Source organism: Micrasema longulum, unplaced genomic scaffold (assembly GCF_059751315.1).
Source record: "Micrasema longulum isolate JH-2025_06_02 unplaced genomic scaffold, ASM5975131v1 h1tg000274l, whole genome shotgun sequence".
Classification (NCBI taxonomy): domain Eukaryota; kingdom Metazoa; phylum Arthropoda; class Insecta; order Trichoptera; family Brachycentridae; genus Micrasema; species Micrasema longulum.
Genome location: NW_028277478.1, coordinates 530,156 through 546,922, shown reverse-complemented (window position 1 = coordinate 546,922; position 16,767 = coordinate 530,156). Strand labels below are relative to the sequence as shown.

Genomic DNA, 16,767 nt, shown 5'->3' with positions numbered 1-16,767 from the left:
AGAGACTATCACTCCCTCTCACTTCTGTTCAATGTACTTCATAGTCCTAACGCTCCTATATACCTGTGTGAAAAATTTCAACGCTTATCAGTTCATGGTTTACCTCTTCGTTCTCATTCTCAAGGCACTCTCTTAATACCCATACACAATTCCTCTTTCTTCTCTAACTCATATAGTGTCCATGCGGCTCGACTGTGGAATCATCTCCCATCCACCATCAAAGATGTTACTACATTATCTCTGTTTAAATCACGTCTGAAGAAACATCTCCTTTCTCTTCCTTAATCTCTCCTCCTTTCCTTTTTCCTCTTTCCTCTTTCCTCTTTTTTCCTTTTTCCCATTGAGTAATAGTTTCGATTTAAGGTAATTTATAAACAAATACGTTTATTTCTATTTTTATATATATATTTAAATTTTTAATCTTTTTTTTCTATTGAATATGTACTGTAACTTGAATTATAAAAATTAAACTTTTATTTTATTGGTTGGTTGGAAGAAATTGCCATTTGGCAATAAGCCCGCCAATGTACAAATAATCATTATGTACAAAAGTTAAATAAATACAATACAACATGGGCGGTTAAAATGAAGCATTTATTAAAATTTAAAAGTTTTTTCACATTAAAATATTTCATGGTCCCTGGACTGGTGCCTGAAGCGTGAGACTGATCGTCTTACCTTCATGCAACAAAAAATGATCAAGATAAGCTGCGATTGGTGTACCAACACAGTGCCCTGTGCACCATGAGGTGCGGAAAGGGAATGATGAAGCTGATATAACATAATCCGGCGGCCTCCGTGGTGTAGTGGTCAAGACGCTTGACTCACGCACGGAAGGTTCCGGGTTCGATTCCCGGTAAGAACACAAAAATTAAAAAAAAATGAGAATTTTCTCAAGCCTGGTTGTTCTGTAATGTAATTCACCACTGTAATTGGGCCTCCCGGCCTGTTGTGGTGCAAAAAAAAAAATGAAAATGAAAAATGAAAATGAAAATAATCTGCAAGATTAACAGTGTTTCACATGAAACATCCGTCTACATAACAACAATATCCTTCAGTAAATTAACTTCGTTCTTACCATTAAGATATGAAAAACAAAGGAACGCGGCGAAAAGAGACCACAAGACGTGGTAATGTTGGTCAGCCAAGTAAGTTAGCCCAAGCAAGTCAGCCCATAGGGTCAGCTCAGCCAAATCAACTCAACGCAGTCAAGTTCTAGCGTGCAGTCCAAGTGCAATCAGTTCGACTCCGCATTGCCGTTACTCTCGCACTCCGCAACAAAATGTTATATCTTATTTAACATGCAATAAATATGCATCAAACCACAAAGTCGTTTTTTCTGTCCATCTCCAACTGGGACAGGATCACCACTTCACCTTAATTTTACGGACATAATAAAGTACCTAAATTTTGCTATTTAGAACACTACACCCATAATTAAAAAATTACAACAGTGCTACTAAAAGTGAACTGACATTTATTGATAAATACATAATATTTCAAATATCTGCCTTCTAATAATATACAAAATTATAAATCAAACCGCTTATACACGCGTTTGTGTAATATTCATGTAAAGAAGTGAATTTGAACAGGAATGTTGCGTCTCATAAAACGAAATAATACGGACCAAAATGGAAACCAAGTCATTGGAACAAAAGGCATAATAGTACTACACACGTGCGTTTCCAGAAACTATCTACTAGCCAGCGGGCCACATGGCGACGATATCAACCTACTGTCTACAAAAGCTTCTCTTCGGACATCTATCTCCCTTTGTTAACCATGGAGTTGAAACAGTGTTTGATTTATTTAGTTTTTATTGCTTACTTCTTGGTATGAACACTTGACCAATTTACTACTATACTCTATTTTTTATAAATTTATTGATATTGTTTTAACTTTGCTGGAATTCCTCTCATCCATGCGCTTTGTAGCTGCACGATGATTGGTTATCTAGATTTAATATATCAACTTTAAAATACCCTAATTTTGTAAACGGGGTCTAGAATTCCAATCGTCTATGCGCTTATTAGCAGCAAGGCGTGTTGTAATCTTACTCCTTTTTACTATTCATATTATTATTATTTTGTAATACACTAAATTTATTTGTCAATTTTTAAAATGTGTAAATGGGGGCTAAATTTCTAACTGTCTATGCGCTCAGTAGCTGCAAGACGTCCTGTAATCTAGCTCCTATCTATTATAATTTTTGATTTATCCTAATTGAAAACGAGGAACTAGAATCCCAACCGTCCATGCGCTCTGTAGCTGCAAGACGTACTGAGATATTTATTAATTGTACAGCGCCCTTGAGGTGATTTTCACAAAAATGGCGCTTTATAAATTATCCAACTATATATATATATATAATTCGCTCGTATACGGCTTCATTACGCTCGCTATTCCTGCCAACTCAGTCGAGGCTGCTTAACAGGGTTAATCTGTCACGATTTCGTTTCGTTAGTTCGTTCTTTCGTCATATATTCATCTCACGTTGATGCAATTGAAATCATATTTTGCTCTCGTTCCCTCTAATACGATACGGATAAATTTATGAAACGAATTAGTTTCAGCGTAAGGCCACAGAACGTTACAGTACCTAACTTGAAAACTATAAACATTATTACTAGAACCATCCAATGTCAAATCATAGAATTCGTGAATGCCTAGGTTTCGACTAGAGATTAGAGTGAGATTTTCATAATTTTTTTCTCTTGTCTCCCTTAGGATGTCAAATGATATTATTTGTGGCAAGAGTTAGAAAATATTGACTATATTTCTCCATTAAACCGATAGCAAGAAGCTAAAATTATTAATGGCAGCTGATAAATGGCCACCGGATGTACTTAATCATAATTAATTGTAGGTTTTATTAGATACAATAATAAAAATACGTTTAAAGTTTTATTCCACTTTTATTTAAAAAAAAATTACCAGTGACCGAATTACTTAAAGTATAAAGCCACAGGTCATAAGTTATATTCGGTAAGTTCTATTGACATTTAGGTAGAGCCCCGTAGCATGAAAATACACTAAATTTCAGAAAAAGTTGATACCGAAAATTAAAAATCTATCATAACACACACCTCACAACGTTTAAATTGATTGGTTGATCCTTAAGAACTTGAAACAAAGATCAGAGAGGGTTTTTTTTTAATTTAAAGCATTTTTTTAATTTTTCGTACACTTTCCAGAAACTTCGCGGTTTATACCGGTTTATTCGCATCATTAATCATTTAACCCATTATTTTTCTGTCTATTGAACATGTAAAAACCAACGCAGAACTCTTTTCTTGATTTAATTTATAATGCTTACCTCAGCATAACATTATGTATGGATCGAGGTATTTGTTCACCTATCGAACACAGTTTTACCACACATTTGCCTGAGAGATCGCATCTTGACACCATTCGAACTACTTTAATCCTTTTTTTCAGTTCCATGCTTTGCTTCCGTGAATAAGGCTCGGCACCAGAAGTCCATTGTGAACCGCTGTTTTGCCTCCTGTGACAATTATTTATTTGTCAAGGTTAATTTAAGAGCATCATTCACTATGTTATCTGCACTCACCCTCCTTTCAATAGCTTTCTTAGTCATTTATCCCTTGCAAACATACTTTGCAGATACACAAATTCCTCCACCTGCTTATTAAAACCTCCATTTACAGTGATCGTACATTTAGAAATATTTTTTTTTCATAAACCATCTCATTCGAAATATCGACATTCATAAGTTTCATAAGCTACATAATATTTCAACTTCACTGGTCTTTTAAAATAAAATAGATTTTTTATACCTCCAAATTACTTAATTTTATTGTTTAATTACTATTTGTTTAATTTTTTTAAATAACTTCTGATAACTTTTGCAATCAGAGAAAATTAATTTGTCAGATATACTTATTTGAATCAGTTTTCCCCTAAGATTTACGAGCTGTATCCAATTGGAACTTTTGATGAAACAATGAGATGTGTGATTACTTTAGGGAGATTTTGCCTTGTTTCATAAATAAACATAAATGTCCTTATACAAATATTCACATATCACCTCAAAATATTAAATTGAATTCAAATTTTAATTGAATTAGTTCCAAACAGCTTTTCCTGCACTCAAGTTTACTAGAACCCTTTAACATCAACACCATCTATCTACACTATGAGGCTTCGGAACTGGAAAAAAAAGCTGAAACTGGTGTCCGCGTTTTATTATAAAAATATAAATACGTCCTTTTTAATTTTGCTTTACAAATAATGATATAAAAAACAAAGCATGCATATGTAGTGATACTATCATAACAAATCAAAGCCCAGATAACTGACAAGCTTGTTGCAAACTTGATTTATGTATGAATATAAATTGCAACGTTAAATATGACGAGGCAATATTTTGACAATATTGCTGTAATATTTTTATGCTAAGAGTATTAGTGTGATGATCAACACATTGTTATATACATTAAAATACGAAGATAATTCATAGTTTCAATACGAAGATAATTCCAAGAGTATGCCAATGATGCGGTTATATTTGACGATTCAGTCACTGGTCATCAAGTTATTGTAGATAGCCTAAATAGGCACTCCGCGTGCATGGGTTTAAAAATCAATATTTCAAAAACTCATGTACTGTTAAACACTTTATGTCTCAATGCCCAAAGTCCCCTGACTCTCTCAAACCAAATCATCGAAAGGGTCGAGAGTTTCAACCTGGGAGTATATGTTACGGAAAATGACAGCTTTAAAAAAGAACTGGGAGTGTGGCTAGGAATAGCAGGCGCCACATTCAACAGTATGAAGCCTGTTTGAAGATTAAATATTTACTTAGTGAAAACGCAGCAAACTCCGGTGACAAGAGTTGGCTTGGCCATGTACTGCGGATGCTTCCTAAGAGCCAATACCACGCTTGCCTACTTTATAAGACATCAGGTTCTCGACGTCCTGGACGCCCACTGCTGACTGTTCGTAGGCAGTTCATGTAAGAACTACGAGACGTGAGTCTGATTTGAGAGGATGCACAGGCGCTAGCAGCCAACAGAGGGGCCTGGTGGATCTTCGTAGACACCAATTAGGGAGTGGACATGGAATGATGATGATGATGAATAAAAGAGAAAGATTATACAATAAAAGAGAAGCGATCAGTATAGAAAAAACACGTTTTTTATAAAATCCATTTATTCTTTAATTAATTCCTTTACTACTACATATTATAACAGACAATAAGATTTTTGTCTCGTAAACATGTTTGATTAACATAAAAACATCGATGGTTTTAATTAAGGTGTTGTTTATTATCATGAAATTATCATTATCCAAAACAAAATATCAATTTTTTTAATTTAACTAGTTTAGTTACATTTTATGATAATATTTTACTACAAGAAAAAATTGCATAAACCACATTGAGAAATTGATTCACACTTTATAATAAAGTTAACATTTTACGATATAAAAATACATTTTCTTATACAGTTTTTCCAGTTCATATATAATTCACAATACATTTTTTACATCCTTTTCTCCATTACATATTTCGAATGCACTTTTTATCCCTGTAAACAGCTCTAAATTCATTTAATTGTATGCATACAATAACTTACATCTAAACATATTTTAAATATTTAAGTAAACAAATTTACAGTTTTGTTGTTTTTTTTACTTATTTATGTATTTAAAATGTTCAATGGGTGATTTTAAATAACATCGACGTCACAATCATACAATAAAAGTTATAGGTTCATATTTATGATCCATACTTTTTTAAGTAAAAATATTTTTTTATCAAGTATATAGGTTTAAATATTGTTATTAGCATCAAAATACTTGTTAAACCACTGTATACTTTTTAAATATTATATTTAACGAGCTGAGGAAAAAACGTCAGAAAAACACCAAAAAACATTTGTTTCCATTGAAAACTTTGCGTTTTTTTACAAAAAACTCCTGTAACATTAACATTTTATAGGACGTCTAGTGTTTTTTTAAAACTTTTTGTTAACCCTTAAAAGGCTGAGCTAATAAATCATTTGGGCAGGGTGCTAAAAACATTGTGTTACATCGAGCAAAAGTCGGAATATTCTGAAGTTAAGATATATAAAAAAAAAAAACATGAACATACTCTGTAGTAATTTGTTTTCCATAATCAATCAAAAATATTAATAGAATTTGGGCCTGTTTTAACAAAATCGACAACAAACAATCACGCCGTTTTCCCGTAGAAACATGCAGACGATAGAACGCTATATCACTCTGTCTTTGCACACAGGCCTCACTTACTCTACATTCATACATCTTCTCATGCACGCACGCTGATTATTCCTTCTCTTGACATGTCTGTCTTCAAGTCTTTCATGAACTTGACTCTGCCCGTCTTTTTCAGTCTTCTTTGTTTTCTGCATCCACCAAAATTCTTATCGTAGATTCTTCCAGCCGTTTTTTTGCTCTACATGTCTAAACCAACGCAGTACCCTTCTCTTGATTCTGTCGATAATGCACGTCTTAGCCATATACACGTCACGGATCTCGACATTTGTGCATCTATCATACATTATTTTATCACTTATTTGCCTGAGGGATAGCATTTCGACAGCATTTAACTTACTTATATCATTATTTTTCCAATTCCATTCTTCACTCCCAAACATAAGAGTTTGCACTAGAACTTAATTATGAACTGCTAGTTTTGCCTCCTGTGATAATCATTTGTTTACCAAAGTAGATATCGGTGCACCGTTCAGCCTGTTTCAGGCACTCACCCTCCTTTCAATACTTTTCTCACTCTTTCTATCCCTAGTAAACATACTTCCTAGATACACAAATCCTTCTACCTGTTTCAGAATATCTCCGTTCACTCTGAACTCACATAAGGTTATATTTTCATCCCTTTCAAAAACCAACACATTTGATTTATCTTGCATACATCGTAGACTTTTGTTACCAAGAATTGCAGGTCTTCTTTGCGGTTAGCAAAAAGCACAGGATCATCAGCATACAGAAGACAGTTAAAAGATATACCACTCATTTTTTCTCCCATTCTTAAATTTAAAACAAAAAAAAACAAAAATAAAATTACGAAAATAAATAAAAATAATAAATACGCCGGTCGTATAATTTGTGTGTATGCCTACTTACTACCTATAACTTCTTGAATATTGAATGAGAAACATACACACGACTGATTTTTTTCCTATTTTATCTAAAGAATAGTATCTTTCGTACTGTTTGAACGCTGTTCTCTCCTATACACAAACATCGCTCACAGAAAAGTGTCCCTGTTTTCTTATTAAAAGTTCTAGCTTTGTGCTATCTTTTATACAGTCAAAAAAAATATTATCGTATTGGCGTCACTCCAATTCATATAATTATGTATTCTTGGCACAGCAATGATAAATGGTTTTTGTATTAAAATCCTGCAGATTTAAACAAATGTTGATTTCCGAATCCAGTTTAAAAATGTATATTTGAAGATCACAAAAAATACAACTTCAAAATTTAAAAATAAGAGAGATTTATCCAATATTTTATTCTTTGTAGACTCGTGTTATGTCATAGGCACACAAGAATCGAAAGAAATTAAGCATATTGAGAATTCATACAAAAAGTAAATTGTTATAGAAAAAAACCGTGTCTCGTTTTGTGTGACCATATTATTTTTTTTTAAATAAAAAAATATGCCGTTTTGGTAGCAATAGCAAAATTATGCCTATTTGATATCCTGCTCTTTATTTTAAATATTTAAGATTAACCTACAAAAGCAAAATTGTCCAGACAAATACCCCTTCATAAACAGTAGTTTTTTAAGCAATTAAAAATATTACTTCTATCTTAAATTATATGATATTTTACGTTTCATATGAATTTTTAGGTTGGGTGCTTTGCAATATGTTTTTATACAGTTTTTTTACTGACATTTCTTGGTGGAACTGCATTTTAATTATAAAAATCAAAATACGTATATAGTTTTATTCCACCTTTATTTATATTATTTTTACCCGTGACCGGGTTTTGTCGTTACCAACATCGTCAGACTGGTTGGAGACTAAACGAATTTCTATGTTAAATACAAGTGTAAGCAGGGGTTGTAAATCATGATTTTATATAATTATGGAAATAAAAGAATTTAAATTAAAACCATTTAAGTATAGGGTAATACAATTTTAAGGATATAAGTTTTGTAAGGGTGTTTTGTGTCTCCCACCAGTCTGACGATGTCGGTCACGACGAAACCCGGTCACTCTTAAAAAATGTATAAAAAAAATATATTAATAAAAGTGGAATAAAACTATACAAGTATTTTTATTATTATAATCAATATGTTTTTAACAAATAATACACGGACTACCTAAAAAAATTCAGCATAAAATAAGCATAAAAAATTAAGATTATGGTCAATCAAACCGTGTTTATTCCATAAAATGCTAAAGTGATAATGATTATTTTCTACTAAACTATTTGAAACATTTTTTTGTACGACTAGTATTAAAAATTACACCTTGAAGCATGATATTGTATACGTTTTCAGTGTTATAAGAATATTTAAGAAAATATTTACAGAGAAAAAATATACATGCAATGTATTTAAGTAACATTTAAATACGTTTTTCAAAACAGTGACTATTTTAACATTAAACTGGGTAAGAAATTGACCAAAATGTTTATACTCGTTGCTTATTCTTCTGTTTCTCATTATTGAAATAATGTCAGTTAATTATTATCTTTCTAAAAGCACATTATACCATGCAAGTAAATGTTACATACTCGTTTAACGTATGTTTTTTTACCCAAATTTGTTATGAAATTTTGTGTCTTAAACATTTCAAACAGATTCATTTATATTTCGAATCTCAACACTTTTGACATTGATAGAAAGATTACTCTTTCCATTTTCCAACTGTCAATAAATGTTTGGTCGTTTCATTGACCTGAAGTCAAGATCGGCGCGTTCCCGCTTCAAGCGCCGGCAAAAATACCTCTATCTGGCTAAAATGGTCATTTCTGTATCAGCAACAGTCAAATGCATACCGTTTTCAGTAATATCTTGCATATCGCTGCCTTTTCTATTCTCCATCACGTTCAATTTGATACCTTTGGTCGATTCTGGGAGCTGTTTTCGTCCGGGAGACCTCATTGACCTACCGACTCTAGCAATTTTTCCGCAAGCCAAAATTTCCTTGAACTCTTTTTTGAAATTATCATTTAGCCAGCCGTATAGAAGAGGATTGGAACACGCGCTTGACATTCCCATCATGTGGCAAATTGCGTACATAATAAGCATGCTTTGATGGTCTAATAATGGTTCATCGTAAAGGTCAGCGAAGAGATTGAAGAGATTCAGAGGCAACCAGCTGATGCAGTAGATAATAGCTATGGAAATGAGCAAAGAATTGGTTCTCTGCATCCTGCGACCTCTTTCCCTATCTTTTTTCACTTCTCCTGTCAAATTTGTTGAGACGTATCTGTATTTGAGTTTGAAATAGATCCTTAGATACGCGGCAGATACCACAATGATTGGTAGAAGATACTGAACAACAAGACTGAATGCAGAGTAGTACGCCCTTCCATGTTCGATTGGCCATTCTTCCATGCAGAAACTGACGCTATCGATGCCAAAAAGGTTGATGTTATGTGTCTTGAGTGTTCTGTAGATAAACATAGGAGAAGCTAGGACAATAGAAAGCACCCAGATGAGTGTGAGAATGACTATTGCACCCATGACTTGCAAATTCTCTCGAGTCGGGTAAACGATCACCTGAAAAGAAAAAAAAAAGGGAAATTAAAACGTGTTGATGGTCACATACATAAATCGATACAGGTTTCAACTCTTACACTTTTTAACAAGTCAGTAATAGTGTTAAAAAGGTGTATATTTATAGCGGGTTTTAACGATTCTGATAATATAACTATCAGTATATTCAAAACAAGAATACGTTTTTCGTTTTTAAATGAGCACCCACAAAACGGCTCGCAGTTGGCATCACGACATTTTGACGTCACGCATTATAAGGGCTTACTGCGCTTCTAAATAAACATTGCGTACAAGTTTAGCGCCAAAACGTCATACGTGCCGTTTGTCCCACAGGGCAAGAAACTTCAACAGTATTTTCTGGTAATTCAAAATATGCATTTTAACCTATGTAGAACATTTATTAGAGGTCGCACAAAAATAATATTAAAACCCTTAACATTTTTTTTCGTATAAAAAAATAGAAATAATAAAAAATACCATGTTAATTCTTTAAAAACTGTGGTAAATAATCCCTTTGCGCGTGGTGATGTAACATCGTGTGACCACTAGTAAAAGACGGAATATTCTAAATTTCAGACATCTGAGAAAAAAAAAATGGATTCACACTGTTTAATAATTCCATTTCTATGATTTATGTGAAAAAATATAAATTTTTGCCCTGTTATAGCAAAATAAATTTAAAATTACAAATACGCCGCTCATGTTACGCGCGTGCATCCCCCATCACTTTGATCGACCGACTGAAGACTGAATCTGTTTTAGACAACACCCCGCAATGTCAACAATGTCAGACCATTTATTTTTATTAAAATTAATAAATAATGAAATTGATTCTCCAAACCTACTTGAAAGACTTCCATTCCGTGTGCCATCTAGACCGACAAGACAAAATCTTCTGTTTTACGCTGAAAACGAGTCGTTAAACTATTTTAAACAATCTACAACACCTAAAATATGCGACCAATATAACAATATATTTATCGAGGCTGATATTTTTTGTGACAATGTATGTAAATTTAGTTCAAAAATTATCAAAATTTTGGGAGAAGCAGACATTTAACTTTATTATTATTATTATATACATATTTTATCATTTCATTTCTTTTACATTTATTATATTAAACATAATTTAAATTATTGTATAAAGTGTAAACAATGTGTTTGCATGAGTTTCTTACACTAATAAACAAAGAAATTGGCAATATATGTATACATAATGTTTGTTTACAAAATAAAATAAAATAAAATTATATAAAATAAAGAACAGCGTCTCTGTTTTCCTTGTTATGACTTCTATCTTTGTGCTCTCTCTTGAATAAGGTATATGTATAGACATGTCGCTGAATTAGCGAAAACTCATTCTTCGCGTAGCAAGGATTAATATTTTTTGAATTCACATTTAACATAGTTATACAAATTTTCTTTATATTTCGGGTGTAAAAATTTCCATTTAAAGATTTCAAAAAATACTTATTTATCATTTAAAAAAAAGAGAGATATATCAATACTTGTATTACATCACAGCCACGCATGAGTTAATGGAAATGGTGATTTCAATACCCTACTTAAGAAAATTATAATATTTTAAACCAGATATTTAAGCATTGTAATATGATTTCTATATTCCTTTGTCCAGGACTACTACTACTACTACCATCACGCCATTTCCCCGTAGGGGTAGGCAGAGAGAATGGACCGCCATACACGTCTATCCTGGCATACAATCATAGCCTCTTCCACATTCATACATCTTGTCATACATGCCCTTCGGTTCTGTCATGACCAGACTTAAGATTTTGGTTTATCTGATCATGCCACGTCTTCCTTGGTCGTCCTCGTCTAACGTTGCCGTTCATTTTTGCCACATATACTTGTTTTACCATTTTCTCGTCGTGCATTTGTTCTACGTGACCAAACCACCTCAGAGACCCTTTCTTAATCTTATCAATTATAGTTGTCTCAGATTTACACTCTCGCCTGATTTCATCATTTGTAACCCTGTCATACATTGATTTCCCACACATTCGTCTGAGAGGTCGCATTTCAACCGCGTTCCTTCCTCTGCCAGTTCCATGTTTCACTTCCATACACAAGTGTTGGGACTGAAACTCCGTTGTGCGCTGCCAGTTTAGCTTCGATTGACATATTTTTATTAAAAATTACTATGCTTAGTGCTCCGTTCATTTTGTTGCCCGCATTCACTCTTCTTTCAACATCTTTTTCTACTCTTTCATCTCTTGAAAACATGCTTCGCAGATACACAAGTTCTTCTACTTGCTCGAGACATTCGTTGTTTACATTTATTATGCAGTCAGTAACCTCACTATCCCTTTCAAGGATGTTATTTAAAGTGAAAGTTTTTTTTTCGTTATAAGAAAGGAAACTATCTTAAGAGTGACAAAGAAATTCCAAATGAAAATATAATAAAAATCTAGACGTTTTCTTTTCTATAAAAATATTCGAAGCAGTTGAGAGACTAACGTGAAAAAATATTTGTAGTAGTTAGGTGTAATGACTAACACACTTGACTCACGCACGGAAACTAAATTAATAGAACACCGTTTCATGATTAAGGTTAACCAATTAATAAAAAATATCCGAAGGGTAGCTTTTCTAGATTGTAGGTAGTTACTGCCGAAAAAATTGGGGAACATCGAAGCAATGTCTGCTTTGAACAGCTTTGTATGAACAAAGTATTGAATTTCGAACATTTATTAGTAGGGGGTTCGTGATATACGCTGTGCAACCTCCCCAGCCCACTTTACCACTTTCAAAATATACAGCTCTATAAGTCTAAGATATTATACTCGTTTGCCAGACTAGTATCACATCACAGCCACATAAGAGTTGATACACTTTGTTTGTTTGTATAAATTAAATGGCCAAACAGAAACTCGAACGAATACAATACAACGAATACCCAAGAGTGTCTAAATGCCCTTCCAATTGTTTACTATTACCATCTGATTTACTGTCTTTAAGCACTTGGTGCTCATCCAGTAATCTACATCTCAATTTAAGTAAGTTCAAGGTTATGAATTTTTTTCGTCTGGAAAATCCAATCATATACAACTACTCACTGAACGATGAAATATTATTATCTGTGCTTTGTATACGAGATTTAGGTATTATGCTTGACACTTAACTTTCTTTTACAATTCATATTGAACATGTTATCAATAAATAACAGAAGCACAATTGACTTCAAAAATATCAATACCCTTAAATTTTTCTTGTTCCCTAGTTTTCCCGCACCTAGAGTATTTTTCTGTTATCTGGTCTCCATATTATGATGTTTACACCAAAAATATTGAATCTGTTCAATATCAATTTTTAAGAAAGATAGGCTGGATTTTGGGCTTATCTAGAGACCAATATGCGTTTAATGAGTTAGAAACTAGCTTAAATATATATTTTCTTCAAGACCGTCGAAATAAATCCAATCTTCTAGTTATATTGAAAATTCTACTAATTCTACTAAAGACTATTTGATGCGCCTGAACTTCTGAGCTTAAAAAAATTCAACATCTCAACTTCAAACTTTAAACAAAACTAACTCTTTCATACCGATAACTATAGAACAAACTATGGTTTTTATTCCGTTGTGCCCAAAATTCTTAGGTCTACCAACAAACATACCAGTCTTGATTTCTTTGATAACAAGTTGTCTTCTTTCAAAGGATCCCTGATACAAATTCAATTATAAACACCTCTCTCCCGCTTCTACTCCCACCAAGTCTACTTTATACCATTGTGTCTTTGTACTTTCCTTTATAATAGATTTCTATGTATAAATAGGTCCTTAGCTCTTGTGTGGCTGTCACACTAGTCGACATAGGACAAAAGACTTGATTTATCTCTCTTATTTTTTTAAATTATGTTAATACAAAACACATTTATCCTTGCTACGCGAATAATGAATGTCCGCTAATTCAGCAACACATCTATACAGATACTTTATACAGGAGAGAGCACGAAGAAAGAAGTCATAACAAGGAAGACAGAGACGCTGTTCTGCGTCGGGTGTTGTCTAAAACAGATTTAGTCTTCAGTCGGTTGATGACAGTGATGAAGGACGCACGCGCCTAACATGAGCAGCGTATTTGTGATTTTTAATTTATTTTCCTATAACAGGGCTAAATTATATGCTTATTCGCATAAATTATGGAAAAGTAATTACTTAACAGAATGTTTTCATGTAATTTTTTTTTTCAAATGTCTGAACTTTAGAATATTTCGTCTTTAACTAGTGGTAACTCGATGTTACATCACCCCGCGCAAAAGGATTATTTATCACAGTCTTTTATGAGTTAATAATGCTTATTCGGCGTATATATTAAAAAAAAATTACTCTTATAAACATAACAAGTATTTACCTGAGTTCATAGAAATATTTTTTAAATAATGGAACAAGACAGCCTGAAATTCCCACAAAAATCTGTTCAAATGTATATACAAGTATTTCTAAAAAACAATGCTTAGAGTTTAACATAAAAATGTGGGTTCGGGAGGTCGGGTAATTTTAAAAACTCTATAGATTCTGGAGAATGTATCATCAATCTTGCGTGTCTCGTATAGTCATGTATAGCTACAAGTTGTTACTTGGTCCATAAAATGTTTTGTAACTCGGGCGGAAAAGAAAAAAGCAATGGAATTTTCCGAGATTATAACTTTGAACAAGGAGTAAAATAAAAGTTGGCCATGACGACACAATAGTGATGCGAACATAAAAATTATCTTTAATAAATAAAATAAACTTCTCATTTTGAAATTAAATACGGGTGACATCTTAAACATACCGCTTTTGCATCACTTTCGAGACTGGTTTCATTATTATAAAATTCAATGTATTTATATTTGAAAAAACAGCTAGGATGGAAAATTAATCATACAATACAATTTACACTGCAAACGTCTTAATTGACAGTTACGAGTAAAGACCGGATTATATGCAGCATAAAAGGGGTAAAACATACATGAAAAATGCTCAAAATATTTTCTACGTTAAGGCAAAAGTTGCTCACCTAAAAAAAAATTTTTGATAAATTGCAATTTGAAAATTTGAAGACCAAGAGAAAATCGGATGTTTGTGTTGTGCAGGTAAACAAAATAAAAAGAAATCGATAAATCTTATTTTGCAACCCACTTCAACTCTCTGAATCACACTTTTTAAAGTTCAATTAATGTTAAATTATTACATTTTAAAAAGCAAAATTTAAAATTTTTGATAAATTGGCAACATAAATTAAAAGGATAAAAGTTAAAGCTGTGGTAATTAACCAGCAAAAATCATGTACGAACTCCTCTCTTTTTAAACATTTAATTTAATTTTAAATTATTATATTTCGTTGGTCGTTGGCCTCGTGGTGTAATAGTCAGCACGTTTTCTTACCACGCTATAGATTTCTGGTTCGATTCCCAACATGGTTGACATGAAATTAATGTTTAAATTAAACTTCGAAATGTAAACAATTTACCAGTCCCGGAGATGTTGGTCGCCCGTTGGTCAAATTAAAATTAAACTTAACCATGAAGTTTAATTGATAATTTTATTTATAACCTCTTATCTGTATCATCGTTTTCTTTAATCCAAGAAAAACATCGTCTTACAACAATGCGTTTTCCTTCAACTTTTCCTCGTAAAACGATACGGTTACTATTCGATTATTATTATTTGTCATTGAATATTCGCCTCACTTTGCGCCTATAACTTTGATTGTTGGCAAATTGCGTAACAACAAAGTTAAAGTGTTTGCGTCAAAAGGCGCTACGCTTTAAAGCACCATTAGAATGCGAACATAAAATTAATATTTATTGATTTAGAAAAAAACCCCAGTTATAATAACCAATTTTTTAATTGTAATAATGTCAAGTTTTTCGCATTTGTTATTAATTGTTAATACGATAATTATATCAAATAACGTAACACATAACTTGACACTAGCCAAAACATCAGGCTCAATGAGGAAGTTAAGTACTACGGGAAATTAGATATAAAAAAAAAGAGCATTTCACTGTACTGCGAAATTTCTTGAAAATGTATGAAAAAAATTATAGACGTCACAAGTTCTTATAAATCAATCATTCAATTACCGTATTTTATTTTATTTTATTTTTATTTTATTAACATAAACGGCAAATCTGCCTTTTACAAACATTTATAATATTATCATATTTGGCTTATTATTATTTTTTTTTTAAACATGAATTCCCTTATTCCCAAGATTTATATAAAAAAAAATAAACCAAAAATTATTCAAGATTTATATTTAAAAAAATTATACAGCATATTCAGTAGAAAGTTTAAATAATAAAACATTTTACAGTAAAACAACAAGAAAATCATAAGTACCGTTTCACACAGCTAGGCAAAGTGAACAAAAAACTGTATATATATATATATATTATACAGTTTTTTTTATATATATATATTTATTTATTTTTGTTATTTTATTTATTCAATGCACAAAATACACAATTTTACATAGACACAATTATATGTTTTTTATGTCCCACCTTGTTAGAAAATTCCGTGTTTAGTCGGGACTCTTCGATATACAAATCAAAAATATTTATTTACACACTAAAACAATATACAGGTAATCAAAAACAATACGCAAAATAATCAAAACAATATACAAAATAATAATAGAAAAATATACAACATAATAATAGAAAGTCGAAAATGGAATCAAAAGTTATATAATAATACGTATGACAGTGATGACGTACACATATACGATAAACGTATATGTGTATGTCATCACTTTACACATATACGTATATCGTATATTATTAAATGCATGAATAAATACATTTAATTACCATTCACCATCTTTGAAAAAGTTCAAAAGGTTTGTTCTATAGAAACAATACCCTAAACTAAATATATCAGATACGTGGGAATAACTATTGCCGAGTTCATGAAGTCTTTTCTCATAACAACTGGAAATCTATCACAACACATATGTTGTGATAGATTTCCAGTTTCCGGGGAGTTATTTTTTCAACGCTTATTGTAT

General features: G+C 32.1%; 1 protein-coding gene across 1 annotated transcript in view; it reads right to left on the bottom strand.

The window, feature by feature from the left end:
- Positions 1-6,384: 6,384 nt before the first annotated feature.
- The window catches only part of NPFR (Neuropeptide F receptor), a 30,199-nt gene continuing 19,816 nt past the window's right edge, over positions 6,385-16,767 (bottom strand). Inside the window, exon 3 of the mRNA XM_088224231.1 lies at positions 6,385-9,748. Coding sequence (XP_088080357.1) covers positions 8,972-9,748 — 777 coding nt within the window. The 3' untranslated portion in view covers positions 6,385-8,971. The remainder of the gene's footprint in view (positions 9,749-16,767) is intronic.